Consider the following 24,872-nt stretch of genomic DNA (forward strand, 5'->3'; position numbering starts at 1 on the left):
ACAGCGCCAGGACAATGTGTACTTCCTGTATTCATTTATTATACAGTATAAGTAACTAAAGCAGTTGTTGGAAACACAAACATGTTATTCCTCAGACCCTCGTCATAAAACTAATTTGTGTTGTATGAATAGAAAGCCAGATGTAAAATATGAATAAGACATAACAATATTTTTGGTGCTACGTAGCCTACGTGTAGAATGAATAAACTGTAATGTAAACAGTGATATATTATATGTCATCAATACACACATGTAGATGTAGTAGTAGTAGGATTCAACTCCTTTTACACCAAAACTGGACTTGTATTTCTCTTATCTATGTCTATCTTCCAGGATTTACTTCCTGAAACTGTGTAACTTGAGACCAACTGACAAAAAACCCCTGTTGTGTAACAAAGTGAGGAACTCAGACAGGAAGGGACTTTAAAAGTGAAAGTATGAAGTAAGAGAGGCAGACTCCATTTCGTACTTCGACAAAGCAGGAGGAAAAAACAGGGTGAGTGTTAAAACCATTTACACGATTATTATTCAGCCTGTTATACTGTTAGACAGAAAAACACAATCTTGATGAAGAAAGGAACCTCCTGGAGTCCAATGTGACTTCTTTAAATGTAACTTTTTCCGTTTCCTGGTTTATGAGCAAGCATTCCTGCATGCAATGCGGTCAAAATGGAGACCAACCTGTCTGAGATTTCACTAATGTGTTGTATTTAAACCAAAGTTAACCATTAAGATGGCTCTGATTTAAAGGAATTGCATTTAAAGTGTGTATGTATGTGTGTGTGTGTGTGTGTGTGTGTGTGTGTGTGTGTGTGTGTGTGTGCGTGTGTGTGTGTGTGTGTGTTTCCAGTATTACCAGTGCATCTGTCAGACCCGAGACTATGGATGATTTAAGAAAGGACAATCCTAGAGCCACCAGCCCTCCTCGGTATGTGGAGAGGATTTGGTAAGGGTACCTCCGGTCTTCAGTAATAATCCTTGGACCCTCAGACACAAAGGAAGAGTCTATGTGGTGTCACCTGACCAGAAGAGGACTCAGTTTTGATGTCATGTGATATCTCTGTCATTTAGAGTACGGAAAGGTTCAGTAAAGAAACACAGTAGAGTACAATACAAGGGTTTAAGAGGCCATATTCTCAACAACAAATTCAACACATGGATTTTAGCCTTTGTAGACCATCACCTCTGTCTATCCATAAGCCCCCCCCCCCCCCAAAATAATTGCCTGCTGACTGTCTTTGTTTGTCCACCCTCCCTTACACTGTAAAGCATCTTTGAGTACATGAACATATAAACATTAAACAACTATTATTATTATTTACATGCACAAATACCTACATAACACACTACATGAAAGGGAAGACCCCAAAAAGCATAAAAGGACCCCTTTAAATGAACTCTTGCTGGGCTCTTTTGGCATCATCATAACATGTTATTCAGCTGTTGCTTTTATTCAAAGCACCATACAAACGCTTCAATACCGTAGACATGTAAACTATTGCCAGAGGACATGTTGTAATAGTTAAAAGAACGACTATTGAAATAATTCTCACCCTCGACATCCCTACAGGCTGGAGGGCGACGAGACCAAGCCTGAGAAATCAAACACCTGTGAGTATTGAAACCATATCCTCCATTCATTAAAGGGGACCTATCATGCAAAATGCACTTTTTGATGTCTTGTATACATCAATATGTGTCCCCAGTGTGTCGGGAAGTCAGAAAATAAAACCTTCTCTCTTTTCCTCCGTACCCAAATCTCTAAAAACGGGGAACAATGCCTGTTTTGGTCATCTTTGTTTATATTAGCAAGCATCGCTAACACTCAGAGCTAACCTGTACTGGAGATAGCATGTGTAAAACAGCAGGAAATAAAAAAACTCACCTTGTGATAAACCTGAGAGAGAAAAAGCATTTGAGCTCCTTACCGTTTCAGAAATAATCCTTGATGTGGTTTGGAACATGATGGCATTTAATCACGGCAGCATTGAGCTGAATCTGCCGGGTAATTCTGAGCAGGCATTAGCTCCGCCTCCTTTTTTTCAAGCCAAGGACCCAGGCTAGCAGTTCTCTAACAGGGCTGAAATAGAGGGATATATGAGGGGTGTCTAAAATGCATGATCTGTTTGGTATTTTGAGCATAACGCATCATATATAGGTTTTTTTTATATTTGTATATATCTGAGACCCATAATATATGCCTACAAATAGCATAATAGGAGACCTTTAAACTTGTGAACATTAATGTCTGGCAAAAGGAGCGTTTCTTCATACGAAACACTTTTTTTTCAAAAGTGTACTAATTATTATTATGGCGCTTTCTCTTTCACTTCTTCTCTCCATCAGATGACCGCTATGGCGTAGAGGATGGGACAACAGAAGCACAGGTGAAAGAGGAGCAGTGGTTCAGCGAGAAGTATATTTAATGCTGTTTAACCACTGATAACATTTAACTAATGGTTAATTTAATTCTGTGAGCTTACTTTTTATTCGTTAACAGCTATTGTGAAAAATCTGTAAAAAGTGTAGTATACCTACTCGTAAAAAATGGAATTAACAAAGGCAATTGCTTTGTTGTATTGGTGAATAGATCAAATACAAAAAAATATATGTTAGTTAAAAATGTATACATAAATAAAGAAATAATAATATAACATTTTTTAACTGCTCATGTGCTGTGAGCTAAGTCCCGCCCCAATGTGCTCTGATAGGCCGGTATTAGCCGGCTTGTGATTGGCTGGTACTACTGTGCTTCGATTGGCTAGTATGACTGTGCTGTGATTGGCTGGTATTACTGTGCTATGATTGGCTGGTACTGTTTTGCTGTGATTGGCTAGTATGACTGTACTGTGATTGGCTGGTATCACTGTGCTGTGATTGGCTGGTACTGTTGTGCTGTGATTGGCTAGTATAACTGTGCTGTGATTGGCTGGTATTACTGTGCTGTGATTGGCTAGTATGACTGTGCTTCGATTGGCTAGTATGACTGTGCTGTGATTGGCTGGTATTACTGTGCAGTGATTGGCTGGTACTGTTGTGCTGTGATTAGCTAATATGACTGTGCTGTGATTGGCTGGTACTGTTGTGCTGTGATTGGCTAGTATAACTGTGCCGTGATTGGCTAGTATGACTGTGCTGTGATTGACTGGTACTGTTGTGCTGTGATTGGCTAGTATAACTGTGCTGTGATTGGCTATCATTACTGTGCTGTGATTGGCTGTTACTGTTGTGCTTGTGATTGGGAGGATCCTGACTAACTACATTTTGTTTGTTCTTAAGATGTAATGCTCTAGAATTGTGTTTTTTGTTATTTAAGGTAGAATTGATATCTTCATCTCTGTGAAAATAACCAAATGTTTTCCTCTCATAACTCCAGGATTTTGTAACCTTCTCACCTGCAGTGTTTCAATGCAGGTTCCAACAACCTCTATACAGGTAATCCCATAACATGACGCATTGCATTGTCTTTATTTAGTATAATGCTCAGGTATTTCATATAAGGCTCTTTCCAGTAGATATTAAATAATGCCTCTATGCATGAAATAGCAAATAGCAGGGGCTTTCAAGCTTTTCCAATTGTAACACCTCACATTAATCAGGTTGTTGTTGCCGACTGGTAAGACTTTCTCTCCACCTGATCAGTTGGAAATCCCCCATCCGAAAGTCTTTGATCGGTCATTCTGATCCGTTAATTGGAAAAGGGAGAGGTCTGTTATTATAAGGACGCTCTGATGAAGGGACCATGTGCTTTCTGTTAGTCCGCACAAAATAGTCCGGTCAATGAAACGTCAGCTGTGATGTTACACACATTAGTTCTCCTTCGTCAAACACCATACTTCTTCAATCGTAATTTTTATGGAAGAGGATAAGGGGCACACGAGAAAAACATTTTGGGGTTGTGAAGTAAAACAATATTTGAGTTCTGATTTTAACCCTAACCAAACCGGAACAGCAGAAGAAGACAGACAGGAAGTAAACACTGAAGGGAACGCAGTAGAGGCTTCTCAATACTCAAATTTCCCCTCCTCGACTCCTCGGTCCTCCGGTAGTGACCCGGAAATGAATTTCAGCGCGCCATTTTGAAGGACGTCTCATTTCTCTAAATGCACACCGAGGACCGAGCATCGAGCGTCGAGGAGGCTCTCTGGAGGAGCTATAACCGAGGATACACTGATGGTTCCTCCACGGCTCCTCCACGGATGCATTTCCGGGAACGGTGGAGGCGTGACGCACGGCCGGACTTATCTCAGCCAATGACAGCTATGCAGCTGGATATTATTTTAGAAACTGCTTTCATCGCGTCGCGATGTTTCCAGAGAGAGAACAGCTGTAAGGTCCATGCAGAAAGCAGAGCAGTGTGTATAATATATATCACTCAGTATAACAGGCCTACTCTCTTTATTTGCTTTAGTTTAGTAGATATATACAAACAAAGAGTCGATATTTTTCTAAGACCATTGCTTCACATAATAAAATACACAACGGCTTATGCTTTCGGAGCTGTAGGTGTGTGTGGTACAGTGTGTAGGTGTGTGTTGTACAGTGTGTAGGTGTGTGTTGTACAGTGTGTAGGTGTGTGTTGTACAGTGCGTAAATGCGGCGGACAGACGGGTCTCAGTTGGTTTGGTGTCCTCTGCTTACTTTTAATAGGCCTACTTGTAAATACAACTTTTGGCCCGTAATTTCAATTCCCCATTTCAGCGACCAGAGAGAGGGGGGGTTATATCCAGTCTCTGATTGTGTTACGTTATTATGAGAGTGCTCTCATACTTTAAATTGTATATATTTATATAAATATATTTGTGTGTGTGTGTCCGCATCTGTAGCCTGTTATTGTCTCATTATACCGCACTCTCAATGAATTCAAAGTAAATATGTGGGGGAACAATGTTCAGCTGATCTAACAGAGATACAGTGCTATGACAAAACACTCGACAGCTGATGCAGCTGTTGCCACGTAATAATGAACGGACGTCTCTTTAAAATGACCGCTCAGAGGAGAGGAGTTCTCATTTCTTTAAACGTCTGTTGCTTCACCTCCTCTCTCCTCGGTTCCCCTCCTCGGTCCTCCGCTCGCATCTCCTGTGGGCGGGTCTAAGTCTCGAGGAGGGGAACCGAGGAGGGGAGTCGAGAAGGGGAAATTTGAGTATTGAGAAGCCTCTAGTATGGGCTTCGGCAGTGTTTAAAGAGTGGTTTATGGAAAGGAAAATGTGAACATACTTGGAAAGTTACAGGAAACCTCGATCAGTGCTGCCGTCATTTTAAGTTAAGTTGTTGTCGCCGCAGTTTCAGCCGTTGCTACACAGTAAAACCGACTTTTTTTGTTGGTTTTATGTTAAAATCAACATGTTGTGCTAACTGTGCCGATGAAGCTCTGAGTGAAAACACATCATTTGAGCAACAGCTCAATAAATGCTTGTTATAAAAGTGTGTCCCTTCTATGTCTCCAGGTACAAGTTCCCTGGTCCTGGTGTGTTCCGGTGTGATTTGACTAACCTGGTGTTCGTAATGGCTAAAGAGGCAGAGCTGACGTACATGACCCTCATTTGGGACGAAGACCTCCTCAACTCAGGCGGAAAGACGCCTGCAGGGCCGCTGTTCCAAATCAAGAGTGCTGTCGAGGACGCCCTAACTCAGCTCCGCTTCCCCCACAGTGAAACAAAGGAAGGTAAAGACATCTGCAATGCTAGGATATGCATTTTTCGGATACCGAGTAGGACCAAGTAATATCGAAAACCTGTGAAAAGTTATAAAGCAGCTGTTGGGAGGCTCCGATGTTGATGACATTAGACACATTTTAAAGGTCACCTATTATGCAAAATCCACTTTTTCATGTCTTTTATACATACATATGTGTTCCCTGTGAGTTGAGAGATCTTTTTGTCCTGATCCATTTATATAAAAACCTGTCTGAAAATGAGCTGATCAGATTTTGGCCACTTTATGATGTCATAACGATTTTTTTTTGGGCTTGTGTAACCATTAGCCAATCAGCAACCAAGGTAACCCCCCCCCCCCTCCACCCTTATCACCTGAATCTCCTCCTAGAGCACCATTGAGTTCTTTGTAACCAACCAAATCTCCCTCAGAGGGGCGTGGGGAGGGGCTCCTTATTTTCATCTAAAGTAACAGACAGAGAATCAGCACTTTGGAAACAGGGCTGAAACAGAGGGGATTATGGGTAATGCTGCAATGATCTGTTTGGTGTTTGGAGCCAAACACTTCAAAGACATGTTTTGTATATATCTGAGAACTATAATATATTGATGAAAAAGAGCATGATAGGGGACCTTTAAGGGATACATTAGGTGCAGATGAACCAATGTTGATCAGCTCTTTGCCTTCACAGCGATGAAGGATGGCGCATTGTCTGTGGCTGACATCTCTGATGAGGGAATGAGCATCTTGAAGCCGCTGGAGATGACAGAGACTCACGTGGTCGTGGACGTCCCTCACCTCTCTTCCTTTGGCCTGGTTTGGCATATCATCAAAAGGTTTATGAAAAATAACCGGCCAATAAGGAGCCAACTCATGCTGTACCTACGGACACCGATCAAAGAGCTTCAAATAATGACCGTAATTGTCCTGCAGGACAACGTCCCTTTGCATGAGGTAAAGCCATCCGCCGTATGTGCTCTCCATCAGCCTCAACACTTCTTTTAAGCTGTTTCCATCAAAACCCGCTGTCAGCGCCCTAAGGTTTTATGTAGTCTGTGTTTCTTATTTTTATTATCATCATTATACAAGTTGCTTTTTGTTGTCATCCCTTTCGGCAGTAGAGTGGTGCACTGATGATGTAGGATAGCACTAACCCTAACCCTCGACAAAAAGCAATGGGATTTTTCCATTGGATTTCGGAATATTGCAGAAAATTAGATCACGTTTAACTATACTTATAAATGATGTTCCTATTGATAATCCCAAAAGATGGACACCCCTTTTATGACTTTTAAAGCGTCAATGTAATCGGCAGAAGTAAAAAGCTATAACATAAAGCTACAAAGGAAATGCATCACAGTCGCATGGCTGTGCATCAGAGACCGCTAAGCTAAAGGTGGCTAATGTTCAGCGCGATGAAGTTTAGAAGTCTCGTTTAGTCACTTGTTAGCAACCGCTGCTGAAAGATAGAAACTGACATTCACCAGTGGGGTATTAACTGACATATTTAATGTCCTGAACGTGAACAGTTTGTGTAAACCACAGACCTTATTTCAGGTTACTAACCAAAAACAACAAATTAAATAAATGTTGGCTTCGGGATGGGGGAACCATACATTTTAGAATGCTAGCTCATTCTCCACTCACTCATTCCTGCAGCGCTCTGTTGGCACCGTCAACATTTGTTGTGTATAAATGTCATGAACCCAAGTGATAGAAATGTCCTGTTTCTGAAGATTTCCAGACAACAAAATGGTGCTCAGCGCGTAAGGATCCCAAGCCACTGTCAGCTGGACTTTGGTCACAAATACAGCATTCACGTTGATCCTGAAGACCTGTTCCTGCAGCCAATGGTGAGTAAAGTCACAGCTTCTCTTCCAAGGCCCGGTGTCTACATAACGTGCCTTTCTGTTTTCTATGAAACCAACTATAACTTTTCACTGAAAGCAATATCAAGGGTCATCCTAGTCGATCGGCTCAATTCTGTTTCATTAGATTGTCTTTGTTATGATTTTAGTCTGAAGGACACGGTCAACAAAAAGCTTCCTCTCCATTTTCTACAGTGACGTCCTCAGTGTTTCTCTGATAGTTGAGATATTTTCCGAATGCTTGGTAAAAAGAAGCTGGTAACCACAGGTTTTTTTCACAAGGTGGTCCTCATGCAATGGTGTACACTCTCTTCTCATTGGTATCCATTGAACAAAGAGCCTAAAGTCGCAATGTGGAACCTGGCGCTAATGCTTATAAACAAGCATACATTTACTTTTGGCTGTATGTAGATTCACAATCATGAACAAACCAGGTTAACACTTAATTTCTTCTGTTCTGGTTTTCAGCATGATGAATTCTCACCCAGGTTCGGACCGAATTACCATCCGACATTTGAAGTTTTCCTGGACACGAGCACAGAGTCCCTGAACTTGAAGCTCCAGGACCAGAGCGGGAAAGTAGCCTGGGAAAACAGACTGTATCTGCAAGGTACCGCCTCCGCCTGATGTCAAGTTCAGAGCCCAGTGATAGACAAGTTACAATAGAACAGTATAGCTGCAGTGCACCTTCATGCATTTTGCTCCATCTCATCATCTTTCAAGTGAACAAAAAGGCAAAGAAAGGAGTTATTTAGAGCATATGTTATCTGTAGAACACTACATTTAATTTCTTCTGAGCTTTACAGTTATTTTAATCTCTGTTGTAAGTGTTGTTAGTTGTATAACAAAAGTATGTTTCCTCTTTATCTTCCAGAAGCAAGATGGTTAATGTCCCGGCGGAAGCCCTATTCAGACATGCAGCTGATCTCTCATCGGTCAGCGCTCAGCAATGGGATATCTCCAGCTACTCTGGAGAAGCTTCTCGATGTGCTTATCGAGAACAAAATTCTAACTGATGAGCAAATTGCATCAGTCAGCGCCAAACCCCAAGAAGAAAGAGCAAGAGAGGTGCTGCAGATGGTGCAATACAAGGGACGAGATCCCAGCACAATCCTGCTCGCTGCTCTCCGTGAGGTTGACCCGGTGATCTGCAAAGAGCTCGAGATAGACTATTAAGAACCCGTAGTGTAAGGAGAAATCTCAACCCCAACCCTAAACCCCTCAGGAGCTTATTCTGAACGCAGCAGCCCAATTATTCTAAAACCCCCCTCAGTTCTCCCACAAATACACCGCCCTCCCCTCCCCTCATTGGCTACCAGTAGATGCCCATATCTGCTTGAAGTCCCTGGTAATGTTCTACCTTTTGGCACTTTTCCTTCCTACATCCAGGACATACTTAAAGAGATCCTTTTATGCTTTTTTCTGGTTCCCCTTTCCTGTCGTGTGTTATATAGGTTTTTGTATGGTCTGCGAATGCTAATATCCCTGTGTTTCCTCCAGAAGGAGTTTCTCTCACAAGAACACACCTATCTGTTATCCTGGCTCCAAAATGGTGGATTGAACTCCCAATTGATATCATGACAGCTGAACGTCTACACATCTTCTGTCACAGAATCAACACCCACCTGTGTCAACTGCACCTTTTCCATCAAAAAAAATCCAAAAAAAAATCTCACTTGGTTGTAGCACTTGGTTGCGTTTATGAACAGCTTAGGTACTTTCAGGAATCCTGCTTTTTTGGGGGTCTATCTTCATGGTTGATTGAACTCATTGGTTGTCGCTTTGGACAACATTGTCAGCTAAATGAAATGTAATGTATAAGATGCACAAGATAGGAATAGTGCATTTTTTCTTGTTGGCACTATAATATTTTTAGCATATAGAAGGTGGATTTTTAATCACATCAGCTGCAAGTTAAAGGTGGGGTAGGTAAGTTTGAGAAACCGGCTCGAGATACACTTGTTGTTATATTCCATGGAATGCTCTTAACATCCCATAGCAAAAATCCATAAAAACATGTCATCTGTGGAAGCCGTAATACTGTAAAAAGCACGACCAATCATCTGAGCCGGCCCGGCTAAAGTAACTGGATGGCCTACCTGCCTGTCAGCCTTCCATCTGTGCACAAATGTATCTCGTGCCCTCATTGGTCATGTGCGCGTTTGTGTGTGTTGGAGGAGGGGCTCTGTAAGGAAGTGGCAGATTTTTTCCGGCTGTGTATTTTCAAATTCTAGCGCACTCGAGCTGGTTTCTCCAAAATTACCTACCCCACCTTTAAGAGTATAGATGTTAAATTCAACTGTTATTTTCTGCATTCAACGCATCTGTAACTTTTCCAAAAATAAAAATGGTCAAAATAACTAGATCTCCGTTTGATATTTTGTCGTTGTCTTACTTCAATTATCTGAAATGTGTGGAACATTTTACAAAACCAAAGAAATCTGTGATTTAGATTACGTTTATATTGTATCCCTCGGTCATAATTTGACTTTTTAAGCCGTCTTAAAACAGTACATTTTTACTGTATCATTTTAGATTTTGGTAGTTTTTAACCATATATTCCAGTCATTCAACGTCTAGATCTTAAGAATATAAGATAAATACGTTTGGACAACATTGGGGAAATGCAGTTTTTCTCAACTCAGTGCTTTTAAAAGTTTTTAAAACATGGTCTGTTTGTTTGAGACCCCTGTGGATAATTCGGCACCGGTAACATCCTCCTGAACAAAGCTGCATTGATAACAAACTCCTTCGATCAGTCCAGAAAATGACATAGTGTGTTTAATATGATCAGATTCAAAGAGAGACTGCTCTCCATTATTTTACCATAATGTTGTATACTGCTGCTGCAAGGTACATTTAAATTAATGTGTTGCTGCTGAAGATTAAAGTTAGTGTCCAGGGCTGCTGATGGGTGAAATAAGACTACCGTAATGTCCAGTGATGGACTTTAGGCCGGGTCACAGTTAGAATACCGTATTGTGCTGCTCAAGGTAAAAGCATTATTATCGTAAATCGTACAGTCATGGACTGAAAAACACTTATACACATTCTGATTCATTCAGGTTTATTTTCATCATCAAATTAGAGTTGAAAAAAATTAAAATACAAACCAAAATATATAACCACTGTGAAAGTGGGCGGGGCTTAGCTTTAAATCAGGACCACTGATTGGCTCTTTACGCTAATGAGCTGAATTGACATCTACAGAGGCGGGAAGTAGTGGAGTACAAATACTTCGTTACTGTACTTAAGTACATTTTTCTGGTATCAGTACTTTACTCCACTACTTATTTTCTGACGACTTTTTACTTTTACTTCTTAAATTTTGAACCCTACCTGTACTTTCTACTTCTTACATGTTGAACCCAAATACCTGTACTTTCTACTTCTTACATGTTGAACCCAAATACCTGTACTTTCTACTTCTTACATGTTGAACACAAATACCTGTACTTTCTACTTCTTACACGTTGAACCCAAATACCTGTACTTTCTACTTCTCACATGTTGAACTCAAATACCTGTACTTTCTACTTCTCACATGTTGAACCCAAATACCTGTACTTTCTACTTCTTACATGTTGAACACAAATACCTGTACTTTCTACTTCTCACATGTTGAACCCAAATACCTGTACTTTCTACTTCTTACACGTTGAACCCAAATACCTGTACTTTCTACTTATTACATGTTGAACTCAAATACCTGTACTTTCTACTTCTCACATGTTGAACCCAAATACCTGTACTTTCTACTTCTCACATGTTGAACCCAAATACCTGTACTTTCTACTTCTTACATGTTGAACACAAATACCTGTACTTTCTACTTCTTACACGTTGAACCCAAATACCTGTACTTTCTACTTATTACATGTTGAACTCAAATACCTGTACTTTCTACTTCTCACATGTTGAACCCAAATACCTGTACTTTCTACTTCTTACATGTTGAACCCAAATACCTGTACTTTCTACTTCTCACATGTTGAACTCAAATACCTGTACTTTCTACTTCTTACATGTTGAACCCAAATACCTGTACTTTCTACTTCTTACACGTTGAACCCAAATACCTGTACTTTCTACTTCTTACATGTTGAACTCAAATACCTGAACTTTCTACTTCTTACATGTTGAACCCAAATACCTGTACTTTCTACTTCTTACATGTTGAACTCAAATACCTGTACTTTCTACTTCTTACATGTTGAACCCAAATACCTGTACTTTCTACTTCTTACACGTTGAACTCAAATACCTGAACTTTCTACTTCTAACATGTTGAACTCAAATACCTGTACTTTCTACTTCTTACATGTTGAACTCAAATACCTGAACTTTCTACTTCTTACATGTTGAACTCAAATACCTGTACTTTCTACTTCTTACATGTTGAACACAAATACCTGTACTTTCTACTTCTTACATGTTGAACTCAAATACCTGAACTTTCTACTTCTTACATGTTGAACTCAAATACCTGTACTTTCTACTTCTTACATGTTGAACTCAAATACCTGTACTTTCTACTTCTTACATGTTGAACTCAAATACCTGTACTTTCTACTTCTTACATGTTGAACTCAAATACCTGTACTTTCTACTTCTTACATGTTGAACTCAAATACCTGAACTTTCTACTTCTTACATGTTGAACTCAAATACCTGTACTTTCTACTTCTTACATGTTGAACTCAAATACCTGTACTTTCTACTTCTCTCATTTTCCAAACAGCTGGTTCCTTTAGTCTGAATGTGTGTTTGGTGCGTGATCATTATTCTTTAGAGTCATTGCGTGCCTATTGATTTGAACACGATCCGTGTATCCATCATTTCCTGGTCTTCTCTAAAGAAGAGGGACCAATGGAAACGTTGTCATGTTGCCGTTGTTCAGCATGGAAACATTCATTAGCTAACAATGACATTATTGTTCTATTAATATAAAGGGAGGTCAGGTACTCTTTAAAACAGCTGCTAGTTATGGGAACTTTTTACTGAAGTACATTTCAAAGCCTCTTTACTTCTACTTGAGTAAAGAAGTTTAGTCAGTACTTCTACTTCTATTTTTAAACACGAGTATCTGTACTTCTACTTGAGTAAAGGATGTACTTTTGACATCTCTGTTAAAGACACAGTGAATTTTATTTTTAATCTTGTAACAGTTCATCCTAGTTATGATGTCCTCAGTCCTGCAGGTGGTTGATAAGCAGGAAGTGAGGTCTCAGCAGGGACAGGATGGGGCTCTGCGGGGCCCCAGCCAGGGAGTACGCCTCGTCCATGTTTACGCCTCGTGATCGTAGCGTTTGGAGGGCGGTGCCGCAGCTTTCCCTCCCGCCGCGGGACGTCAGCAGCACAAGGCTGAGGGGGCTGTCCAACATGCCGAACCTCCGCCGCATCTCGCCCAGCTGAGCCCAGAAACTCTGCGACGCAAGAAACGTGCATTAGCTTTTATTGAAAGAATCTTCAATAGGGCTTATAGAAAAGTACAGAAGTTAACACGATACTATTATACTTATAATATTATCACACTGTACATTTGACATTTATATTCAATTTAATATTCCATACCTCACATACTTATGTATATATAATAACTTAAACAAGCTTTTATTAATATTCAACATGTATATTTTCTAATTTCTTGTTTATTTCTAGTCTTTTGATTTTGATTGTACAATGCCATGTCTTTGTATGCTGCTGCAACACAAACATGTCCCAAATTGGGATCAATAAAGTACTTCTTATCTTATCTTATCTTCCTTTATTGTCAGATCGAGTCGGAAATGTTTCTTGCATCACAGCAGCTTTGCAACATAATTTAACAAATATTTAAAGGTCACCTATTGTGCAAAATCCTCTTCTTCATGTCTCTTCTACATCAACATGTGTCCCCTCTTCTTCATGTCTCTTCTACATCAACATGTGTCCCCTCTTCTTCATGTCTCTTCTACATCAACATGTGTCCCCTCTTCTTCATGTCTCTTCAACATCAACATGTGTCCCCTCTTCTTCATGTCTCTTCAACATCAACATGTGTCCCCTCTTCTTCATGTCTCTTCTACATCAACATGTGTCTCCTCTTCTTCATGTCTCTTCAACATCAACATGTGTCCCCTCTTCTTCATGTCTCTTCTACATCAACATGTGTCCCCTCTTCTTCATGTCTCTTCTACATCAACATGTGTCTCCTCTTCTTCATGTCTCTTCTACATCAACATGTGTCCCCTCTTCTTCATGTCTCTTCAACATCAACATGTGTCCCCTCTTCTTCATGTCTCTTCTACATCAACATGTGTCCCCTCTTCTTCATGTCTCTTCAACATCAACATGTGTCCCCTCTTCTTCATGTCTCTTCTACATCAACATGTGTCCCCTCTTCTTCATGTCTCTTCTACATCAACATGTGTCTCCTCTTCTTCATGTCTCTTCTACATCAACATGTGTCCCCTCTTCTTCATGTCTCTTCTTCATCAACATGTGTCCCCTCTGTGGAAAGAGACTCTGAAAGTTTCAGGAACAAAGATTCTCTCTCTTTTTGATCCATTTCTATAAAAACCTGTCTGAAAATGAGCTGATCAGATTTTGGCCACTTTATGATGTCATAACGATGTTTCAGCTTGTGTAACCATCAGCCAATCAGCAACCAAGGTAACCCCCCCCCCTCCCTTATTATTATGGGATGCTGCAATGATCTGTTTGGAGCCAAACACTTCAGAGACATATTTTGTATATAACAGACGAAATGAAAATGAAAAACAGTATAATAGGGGACCTTTAAGACAACATACAAGACCGTCTATCGTACATTTGATGTGGGATTTAACTCTGTATTTAATTTGAGGATTGACTGGTGCACAAAAGATCTAGACGAAAGAGGTATCATCGTTTGTTTACGTGAGTACCTGAGCGGCGTCTTGGCTCGCTGATGGTGGTTCTGTGTCGGTCCGGATGACGGCGTCCCCGCAGAACACAACTCTGAGCTGCTCTGACGAAGCTACCTTCCCATTTAGCAGCGCCGAGAAAACCCCTGGACCAATGAGAAGGAGGATGATTCACCTGGACATTCACACTAGAAATAGACAGGATGGACTTTGAAATAGCCGAGATAGTTTGAAGAAACCTTTTTGTGACGCCTGCGCCGCCTCGTCTCTGTCCGTCGTCAGGAAGAGATGCACGTTATTTTTCAGTAAACTCTCCGTGAAATCCTCCTCGCTGGAAAAACAGAACCTGCTTATTTCAAGACCTGCAACAGAACAAAAGGTCAACCACTGCATCAATAAGACAAAAGGATAGCCATAGAATACCGTAAAGTCTGGTGTTGATGCTGCTGGTTAAAGTTAGATTACCGTGATGTTTAGTGTTGCTGCTGACGTATGAAATTGGATTACCGTAATGTTTGGTAGTTCTGATGCTGGTTAAAGTAGGATTACAGAAATGTCTGGTGGTGCTGTTGGAGATTAAAGTTAGGTTACTGTAATCTCTGGTAGTTCTGATGCTGGTTCAAATTAGATTACCCTAATGTCTGGTGTTGATACTGCTGGTTAAAGCTTTATTACCCTACTGTTTGTTGTTACTGCTGATCATTAAGGTTAGATAGCTGTAAGGTATTTTGCTGCTGTTGTAGGTTAAAGTGGACCTATTGCTATATTGGAAACATATATTGTAGGGCCATACCTATACAAAACATGTCTGTGAAGTGTTTTGCTTAAAATACCAAACAGATCCTCCATTGTAGCCATGCCTCATTCTGCTCAAACCCCTCTGTTGCAACCCTGTTAGAGAAACAAGGATTTTGGGTCCTTAGCTTGAAAAAAAAAAGAGGAGGCGGAGCTAATGCCTGAACAGAATTCTACCGGAGATAAAGTTACATTCTGCTGTGATATATGCCATCCTGTTTAAACCACATCAAGGATTATTTCTGAAACAGTATGGAGCTCAAATGCTTTCTCTCTCTCAGGTTTATCACAAGGTGAGTTCTTTTTTTTATTTCCTGCTTTTTAAACACATGTGCCTCCAGTACAGGTTAGCTCTGAGTGTTAGCGAGGCTTGCTAATGTCAACAAAGACGAGATTACGTCCAAAACACGTCAGGCATTGTTTCTGATAGCAACTCTCTGTGGGTCCGCTGCCGATTTGACGTCATATCGGCAGCAAATCTGAATCAGCTCCGTTACACCCCGTTTTTAAAAGATTTGGGTACGGAGGAAAAGAGAGAGGGTTTTCTTTTCTGACGCTGCGTGAGTTCCCCGACACACCGGGGACACATGTTGATGTATAAAAGACATCACAAAGTGCATTTTCCATGATAGGTCCCCTTTAACATTGGATTACTGTAATATTTGTCGCTACAGAAGATTAGAGTTGTATTACCATAATGTGTTATACTGCTGCTGTAGGTTAAAGTTAAATTACTGTGTTGTTGCTGAAGATTACCTTACAATAACAATAATAATAATAATACATTTCATTTATATAGCACACTTTAAAAACAACGTCATCTCAAGGTGCTTCACAATGCTATACTGTAAGGAGGAAATAATAAAACAAATAATATTAAAAGTTATCTAAGGAGCATATTGAATAAAATATGGTAATATAGAAAAGGTTAAGAGCATAAAAGGTTAGAATAACAAATCAATCAAATAAAGGTCAGTCAGTTATGATGTGTGTAAAGGAATATTTTGGTCTTGTTAAAGTATATAGAGTTTAGTGATTTGTCCTCGGGAATCTGTTTATTGGTTAAAGTGTATTCCTGCCTGTAATGTGATCCATAGCTTCTCAGGAAGACACAGGTCAAGAGGTCATCTGATGTCTTGTGGGGGAGAAGCTTGGCTCATGTGGGTTTACAATGCAACGAGTCTTTGTCTCGACATCTGGCATGCATTAAAGGAAAACCCGCGTGTTTTAGGGCCCTCCTCTTCTCTTTGTATAGATGGGTGCTTGGCGCTTTTGGGGCAGAGTTTGCTGGGATCTTACATGAGAACTGTGATATGCTGTGAACTCTCCGGCCGTTCAGGCTCTCAATAAATATCAGTGTATTGACAGGCGAATCCAGTTTCCCTCATTTGATGATGCGCTCAACATTGCTGCAAAGAAGTTTTTACTTCACAATGTGTCGTGCTGCTGATGGTTGAAATAAGACTACCGTAATGTCCAGCGATGGAGTTTATGGTCACAGTTAGAGTAATGATTGTGCTGCTCAAGGTAAAAGGGATATTACCGTGATGCCGGGTGTTGCTGATGATGCGGGAGCTCTGCTGCTGTTGCTGACTGTCGCTGGTGATCAGGACTACATCGAACAGCAGCGACTCCGATGGATTCTCCTCCAACAGACGTTCGTTCACTCTCTGCAGCGCCTGGGTTATGAATTCAATTGAAAAGGTTCCTTTAAAAGTTTAGTCTGGTTTTGTTCTTTATTTTTCTTATTGTAAACTTTGCTCTCAAAACTCCAAATCCATTGTAAAATCTGTTCAAACATATCACAAGTATATTTAGGTTTCAATTGAAAATAACGGCTGAGTCATTACCAGGGCGCCAAATATGAGGAAATGGTGCGTTTGTAGGGAACTATTTTCAGTGGCGGATTAATCCTCATTTTCTCACTTGCTCTATTTCCTGTATGTGGGATTGACTCAAAATAAACTACTTTTTACACAAAATTAGTTTATGGCACAGTGTTAGAAAAATATCACTCGTCAGGATTCAAATCAGGATCCACGTATCTGTGATCCTCTCCAGAATGGAAGTAGTCATCACATACAGAGCATCAGCTAGTTCCTGAGCAGTATCCTTCACATGCTGATATCCAAGAGAGGGAGTCACACAGTCACAAGATGGAGGAATAGAAAGCAGTATTCAATGTTTACTTCAGATTAGCTCCACGTCAGAAATGAGCATGCTTGATGTCTCTCTCCATAGAGGCTGAATCATCATGTTAATCACATAGCTATCACATGCCTCAAACAGTCCTGATGCTCTTCTAGGTAATCACACATCCTGTCATGAATACAGCTACAGTTGGGATACCTTTGTTATCATGTGTGCTCTGATATTGGAAGAGGACATTCAGGATTTCCCCAACACACAGATATATGAATATGGCTATGCTCACCTGAGTTCATTTTAGAGGGGAAAACATTATTTCACTAACCAAATAAACCGTTTTTAATAGTTCAGTGTTAGAGTCTACCTGTAGCAGAGGGAAAGCCACGCCCACTTCGCACACCTCATCTCCATCATCAGCTCCACAGTCAAACACCGCCCGAGACGTTACCGCGACGACCACCGCACGATCAGCCTCTTTCTGCAGAGGGGAAAGATTCAAAGATTTCAAAGGTTTTAAAGCTTTTATTGTCATATGCACAAAGTTACAGTGTAGAAATGGCAATGGCATTCTTATGACCTAAGCTCCTCCAACAATCCTACATATATAATAAAATTCAAAAATACAGAATAAAAAGTATTGCAAAAAGTCTATTCTGTATACACGTAAATAGAAACAGGATCTGAATCTTCAGACAACTAACAGTGGTGGAAAAAGTACGAAGATTCTTCACTTGAGTAAAATTACTAATACCCCACTTGAAAAAAAACCCAATTTCAAGTAAAAGTATTGCATCAAGAATAGTAAAAACGTATTAGGAGTTAAAGTACTCATTGCAGAAAGTAAAAGCAGCAAATCCTCACATTGAAGAAGCTGGAACAGTGAAGTATATTTATATTAAAGACCTCTTAAAGCCAATTTATTTTTCTGTTAACCCACTCATGGTCTTAGTTATAATGTTGGATGGTTTAATCTAAAGCAAAACTAATCATGTTTTTCCTACGTATTGTGTCAACATCTGAATTGATCCATCTGTGGAGTAAAAAGTACTACATTGGCTAGTGGAGTAGAAGTATAAAGTAAAATGAAAATACATGTCTATAAGTCTATTACCTACAGTATTTAGACAATGCACTTTTTCAGTCTCATATGGTCCAAACCTCTATTACAGAATATTCAATTGTTTCCTTGCCCCGCCACCTGGTGCAGGTATGTCACAGTTAAAATAAGTTTGTGTTTTATTATAAACAATACTTCTCACCCATCAATTCGGCACACATAACATTCAGATTGCATGATTTTAAAATAAAACAAATACGTGTTTCCCTTTCAATGTTCTCCCTCTCCAATGGGACGTTTTACTTTTTGTGTAGCATTATGAGCTGCATTTGCAAGAAGGCATCGAGTCATAAGACTGTGAGGAAGTGAGGAAGATTAAAATACATGATCATTCAAACCTGGTGGAAAACTCTTAAGAAGGGCACGCAAACAGTGTGGTATTGCTAATATTTTCCACAGGGTGTGGTTCTGGATGTTTGTGACCTGTCTCTTTGAGTATGAGACAGCCCTACATTATAATGTCATAACTCGACCTAGGTGAGTCCTACCTGCTTCACGTCGGTGTTTTGGATCGTGGAGACCATGCCCGCAACTCGACTAAAACCCTGCAGTTTATAAATACTCCTAACAAATGAATGTAACACCAATCCAACGCTAAACAACTGCCTGTCAAACTAACTAACTTTAAAGTTCCTGCAAGTTCCGCCTTCGTGCGTAACACCTTACGTTAACTTTAAGATTTTTATTTTTTGTTTTTAATTTTATTTATTCAAGAACATATATTAACATAATGTATTCAGGGGTTGGACGTATAAAGTAAGAACAAAATACATACAAATAATACAAATACAGTAAAGAAAAAAAAATACAGTGACGTTCACTTTAAGAGCGTAACATAAACATTAACGTGATGACGTCACTTCCTTGTTTGCCTGCCGCTGGTCACCCCGCCCACAGCAGTGATTATTGTCTCAGGTAGAGACAAACGATCCGGGTCTTTTTAACCCTTATTTTACACGCTAAAACGTCCACACCTGGACTACCTGTTTGGGGCAGAGAAGGGGTGAAGGTCTGGAGAAGGTCCGAGATAAACCTGGTCTGGTTTGGAGCGGATTTAACCCGGTTTGTGAGCTGGGTTGGCAACCGGGTTTGGACCGTTGGGGTAAAAGGAGGAGAAGGGAAAGTTTTCTTCGGCTTAACGGTGAGAAAACCTTCTTCGGTTCCCCTTTTCCTTACTTCCTTACTTCCTAGACCTTTTATCTTGGTTACCAAAGGGGGTTCAGGTACCTGCTTGACGTCCGCAGGTAATCAGCAGGTGATGGACTCAGAGTCAGATCAGTTAAACTGTCAGTTACCTGTCAGATAATCACTAACAGTCAATCAGTGGTGGGAAGTAACTAGTACATTTACTCCAGTACTGTACTTGTGCCATTTGTTGCTACTTTAGTTCCACCTGGAGTAAATCCACCAGCTACCCTGCAGCTTACAAAGTCATTCAAACTAGCTGCACCTTCACCAGCTTTGAGAACACTTTCATGATCAATCATTATAAAACATATCATATATATTATTCTGAAATGGACCAATCTGCACAATGACTACTTTTACTGTCGCTACTTTAACTATATTTTGATGATAATACTTTTCTACTTTTACTTGAGTAACATTTTGAATGCAGGACTTTTACTCTGACAGAGTATTCCTACACTCTGGTACTTCTACTTTTACTCAAGTACAAGACCTGAGTACTTCTACTTTTACTCAAGTACAAGACCTGAGTACTTCTACTTTTACTCAAGTACAATATCTGAGTATTTTTTATGTAATATGTATTACTTTGCAGACCATTCACATGCACACAAACCTCCAGAACACACTACAGGAAAGGGGAAACCCCAAAAGCATAACAGTGCCTCTTTAATACTTCTTCCACTACTTGCACTCAGTCAGTCAGACAGTTCAATGTCAGTGAGTTTTTGTTGTGCTCTCGTTTTTTAAAGGTCAAAGTCAGTAAGGCATCTATCAACAGACTTTAAGATCCCTCACAAGTGTCAATTAGTTTGTCATTCAGCACAGAAACAACCTGATACACTACTTCCAGTACAATTCAATGAACACACATTGAAATATAACCTGGCCTTTGACCTCATTCACACAGTACAACTGAGGTATTCTTAGACAGATATCTGTGTGTTGGGACGTACTATGAGATTGCACATGTGTTCACTGTCTCATAGCATATTTTTGTTTACTCAGTGCAGACAGGTTGTCTTGAATCTTTCAGACACTGCCCTTATTTTAACCTCTTAGTCCTTGAGCCAACTCCCTATTAGAGAACGTGCTATTCAAGCATTGTGTCGCTAACAGGTGAAGGTACGTCACTATCGGTTGACAGTTTTGAAAGGTTGGGCTATTTTGATTCCTTACTATGTTATCATTAAATAATGCCAGATTAAATTCGAATCTAATACAAAAAGTGGTCATATGAATGAGTTACTATTTGTTTTACTTAATTACCTGTGTACTGCCAAATGTATATTCACAATACTGTACAAGGCCTTTTTTAATTTTTTTATCAAAATGAGTTTCACTCCCATACACATTTCTATGCTGTTTCTGTATGCGTTAGTATATTTAAAGATAACATTTCAGAAAACGTGTACTGTAATAAAAACAAAGTCATGATGTGAGTGAAACATTTTTAATAGTAATATTATTCACCATCCACCTCTTTAAAAATAATGACATTTCAAATGATAATCTCCATCTTATAAACAGGGCATTCATAAATTAGACTTTATAAGCATATTTCATGCCATTTTGATATTAAAAAAAACCCTCTATTTATCTCCCAGTCAGACGGGACGTTTGCAGTCAGTTTGGCCCCAGCCACACGAGGACGAAAACGGTCGTTTGCGTTACTGTTTAGTGTCGTATACAGTGGCGACTGGTCATTAGGGGCAGCCCCACCTAGTGTCAGCAGAAAGTATTAAAATAATGATTACAACAAAATGCAAAAAATAAATTAAAATATATTTTAAGATCATGTTTAATCGTCTGATTCGTCTGTACATTGCTGTTTTAGTCTGTGTTCTTCTAATTAGTGTCTACAGTGTGTGCCTATTGAGCTGTTTAAAGCCATGTGGGACAAAACCCGATCCTGCCCCTCCCTCTCTCTGTCTAAGTCAGGGGTCGGCAACCCGCGGCCCACGGGCAGCATGCGGCCCTTTAAGCCAAACATAAGAAGGAAATAAAATAAAAGTATTTGTAGGACTATTTATATTTTGTTGCATGGTTGAAAATGTTTCGTATCTTGTATTTTGAGGTGATACTGTGACACATAAATAAAAAATAAAACGGTTTTAATTAGGTCAACTAAAATATGCGTCACATCCTGCTACGGTCCCGCGCGAGCGCCTTTTCTTGGAGGCGAATAACCTGACCCCCGGCTCGATGAGGGAACTATGGATAAATCAAAGAAAAGTACCGGAGGAACACAGGATTTAATTCTGTGTGGACAGAGTTATCTGCTTTCACAGCAAACGATGCTGGTTTACCGGTATGTTTGATATGTAGAGAGAAGTTGTCAAGGAACAACACGGGAGAGGAAGACAGCTGACGATCTTCAGTCATAATTCAATGGGGTATGTCATTTATTTCAGAAAACACTTTTTGTTATATTCCATGGAATGCTCTTAACGTCCCGATAGCAATGAATATATTAAATGCTTTGACAATAAATACATACAAAAACGTCATCTGTGGAAGCCGTGGCGCTGTAAAAAGCACGACCAATCATCTGAGCCGGCCCGGCTAAAATAACTGGATGACCTACCTGCCTGTCAGACTCCCATCTGGGCACAAATTTATCTCGTGCCCTCATTGGTCATGTGCGCGTTCGTGTGTTGGAGGAGGGACTCTGTAAGGAAGTCTGAAGGAAGAGGCATATGTTTTCCGGTTGTGTACTTTCAAATTCTAGCGCACTTGAGCTGGTTTCTCCATTCTTACCTACCTTTAACTCTTTTTAGGGTGCAGCTATATGTTTTATTTATTTCAAAGTGGGCCCATTTTAATATTTGTTTTCCCTTCAAATGTGCAGAGGACTCCCCAAGTGCTGTGTTTAATTTATTTTAAAGTAGGCCTGTGTATTATTTGTAATTCTCCTTATAAGAGTTCTTTGTTTCTTATTAGAGGTTAACAGTTTTATATCATGTAATAAATAGCCTAATAAATGCAAAAAACTGTAGTTTTTGTCTGATATAACAATACAAAACGATGAAATATGTTTTGCGGCTCCAGACAAAACATTTTTTTGGAAAAAGGAGCAAAATGGCTCTTTTGGTCAAAAAGGTTGCAGACCCCTGGTCTAATGGCGCGTTTCCACTGCAGCGGGGTAGCCCCGTTTAAGCGTCCCTAAGCGTCCTCGCTCTGGCCTCGGGCCGCCTCGCTGGCCGGCCCAGGCCGTGGCGCATTTCCATTACAGTTTAGGACCTGGGGTAGCAACGCAGTGTAGGCGGGGCCATCGGCTTTGTTTTTGTTCACATTTCGAGTTGTTCCGTCGAGCTCCCGCTGGATTTGATCATCCCCAATGAGATGTAGGAACGTCGTCACCTCCTCGGTCGACCACGGTGTGCTTTTCTTATTAGACGTAGCCATTTTGTAGCTCCTCCGTTTACAAAATGCTGTGTATAAAAATGCTGCAAGCTTGCTTCTAGATATATATGCGACGCTAGGGATGAACTCGCGCGCAATCTTGTGATGATTCTCTCTGACCAATCAGCAGTCGAGAGTGTTGACGTCACTAGTTCAGCCCTGGCCCTGGTCTGAGGGAACCACGATTTTATGAGGCCGGAAAAAGAGGGAAAAAGTACCCGCTGGCCGGTACTAGGCTATATGGAAACGCCACCAAAAACCGGCCTGGCCGCTTGAGGACGGTTAAGGACGCTTAAACGGGGCTACCCGCTGCAGTGGAAACGCGCCATAGGTGAACGGTGACTGTAAAAACTACACTGCGCATGCTCAGGGTATTTTCCTATTTAATGTGTGTGGCAAAAAATAATGACCATAGGGGCATAGAGCTGCCATCCCCACCATACGACATCTCACATCATTCAGAGCTGATTGGCTGTAAGTACGTGTGCCGCGAAAAGTGTGGTGTGTGAAGAGCAGGTGAAGAGGAGGAGAGAGACTCGTCCTAAAACCAGGAAGTAAGCTGCGCATGGCTTCCCTCCACAAAAAAGCAATGAGATTTCTCCATAGGATTTTAGAAAATAGCTCAAAATAAGATCTGTGGGAAACGTAGCTGTTAGATACATGCACGTTTTGTTCAGTCGGATAATATCCACATGTCTACCCTACTTTTATCATTTTCGAATCATAAATCCATCATTTAGATTTATGATAGACTTTTGAAACTACAAGAAGATAAGGAGGACTTTTACAAAAAAGTAATAGAGATTTTTGTCCAGAAGGATAGGCAAATGGACTTAATCTTCAAGTCAAGGTAAGACCGCAATTTTATTGAAACTGGGATCTTACTAAGAGAGAACAATTCAATATTTAAATGATAAAATTACATTTGTTGGGTATCCTTCTGTTGAACTGTCTGTTTAAAATTAATTGAAGCATCAGACTAAAGAGGCTTTTGAAAATAATATTATATTTTGATTTAGGTCAAAATATAATATTTGTAAACCTGAAGAGTCAGTGCCAGTGCCTCAGCAGCCATGAACCTCACTGCAGAAGCTTATATATAGACATCTAAGTGTTTTGTGCCCCACCACTTTTGTACATATAACGCCACTGGTCATATAGACCGTTCGGCCACACGAGGACGACCGAATACGATAACGGGTCCCAAGGTGGATAGAACGGCATATGCAACGCTCTGGAGGGTCAAACGGCTCCGTGTGTACGCCCTATACGATCATTTTCTGATAATGATGAGGCAATAGCCCCGCCTCTCCCCACATCTGCTGCTCACCCCCGCGTCAAAGTAAACTGCACACTGAATTCAGATTATTTATCTTTCTCTCGATATGGACATAAACGCGAGTGAAGTCTAATCTGACAGGACGGAGACACCTCTCAAACTACTGTCGGCCGGGTCACTCATTACTGGATCAGCTGCTGCATGAAACAGACACTGGCGCTGTCCGAAGAGAGGGAGGAAAAAGAGAGGCTCCATGTATTTTATTATCATATTATATACAGTCGTTATTAATTTGTTTTAAAGCTCAACAAAGAAGACCTTTGACCGGCACTTTTATAATTTTGTCTGGAAGATTTAAACTTTAATACACGTTCACTGGCAAACAACTCTGCCCGGTTCCCTCGGCCCCCACCGCGGAGAAGGGCAACCATGACAACCATGCTTCTTCGCTGCTTTTGTGGAGGAAGTTACAGCGCCACGTACAGGCTCCTGCATAATACTGCAGCTTCTCCAGCGGTTGGAGCTAA

General features: G+C 40.4%; 2 protein-coding genes across 3 annotated transcripts; one reads left to right on the forward strand and one right to left on the reverse strand.

Annotated features, from left to right (window-relative positions):
• Positions 1-389: 389 nt before the first annotated feature.
• On the forward strand, positions 390-9,886 carry LOC117534492 (caspase recruitment domain-containing protein 8-like). Of its 2 annotated transcripts, XM_034198697.1 has the most exons (10): positions 390-496; positions 851-946; positions 1,571-1,611; positions 2,347-2,387; positions 3,377-3,435; positions 5,451-5,668; positions 6,350-6,612; positions 7,395-7,511; positions 7,995-8,136; positions 8,401-9,886. In XM_034198697.1, the coding sequence occupies exons 2-10, from the start codon at positions 882-884 to the stop codon at positions 8,700-8,702; spliced, it is 1,248 nt and encodes a 415-aa protein (XP_034054588.1). In that variant the 5' UTR covers positions 390-496; positions 851-881; the 3' UTR covers positions 8,703-9,886. The 2 variants fall into 2 exon arrangements, with proteins under 2 accessions (XP_034054588.1, XP_034054589.1); XM_034198698.1 differs by lacking the exons at positions 390-496; positions 851-946; positions 1,571-1,611; positions 2,347-2,387; positions 3,377-3,435 and adding an exon at positions 4,243-4,329.
• A 2,769-nt stretch (positions 9,887-12,655) lies between these two features.
• Positions 12,656-19,101, reverse strand: LOC117534504 (cytosolic 5'-nucleotidase 1A). The gene is made up of 6 exons (XM_034198710.1): positions 18,962-19,101; positions 17,721-17,834; positions 16,752-16,887; positions 14,653-14,775; positions 14,435-14,559; positions 12,656-12,952 (listed from the first exon to the last, which is right to left on the reverse strand). Exons 1-6 carry the CDS (start codon positions 18,995-18,997, stop codon positions 12,716-12,718), a joined length of 771 nt encoding a protein of 256 aa, XP_034054601.1. The 5' UTR covers positions 18,998-19,101; the 3' UTR covers positions 12,656-12,715.
• Positions 19,102-24,872: the final 5,771 nt, after the last annotated feature.

The sequence above is a fragment of the Gymnodraco acuticeps genome, unplaced genomic scaffold, assembly GCF_902827175.1.
Source record: "Gymnodraco acuticeps unplaced genomic scaffold, fGymAcu1.1, whole genome shotgun sequence".
NCBI classification, from domain to species: Eukaryota; Metazoa; Chordata; class Actinopteri; order Perciformes; family Bathydraconidae; genus Gymnodraco; species Gymnodraco acuticeps.

Coding starts and splice junctions, on each gene's coding strand:
- LOC117534504 (XM_034198710.1), bottom strand. CDS start 18,997: ATGGTCTCCACGATCCAAAACACCGACGTGAAGCAG. Junction 14,560..14,652: donor GGCGCAGGCGTCACAAAAAG/GTTTCTTCAAAC, acceptor TCATTGGTCCAG/GGGTTTTCTCGGCGCTGCTA. Junction 12,953..14,434: donor CGAGCCAAGACGCCGCTCAG/GTACTCACGTAA, acceptor CTTGCGTCGCAG/AGTTTCTGGGCTCAGCTGGG.
- LOC117534492 (XM_034198697.1), top strand. CDS start 882: ATGGATGATTTAAGAAAGGACAATCCTAGAGCCACCAGCCCTCCTCGG. Junction 947..1,570: donor CGGTATGTGGAGAGGATTTG/GTAAGGGTACCT, acceptor ACATCCCTACAG/GCTGGAGGGCGACGAGACCA. Junction 1,612..2,346: donor GCCTGAGAAATCAAACACCT/GTGAGTATTGAA, acceptor TCTCTCCATCAG/ATGACCGCTATGGCGTAGAG.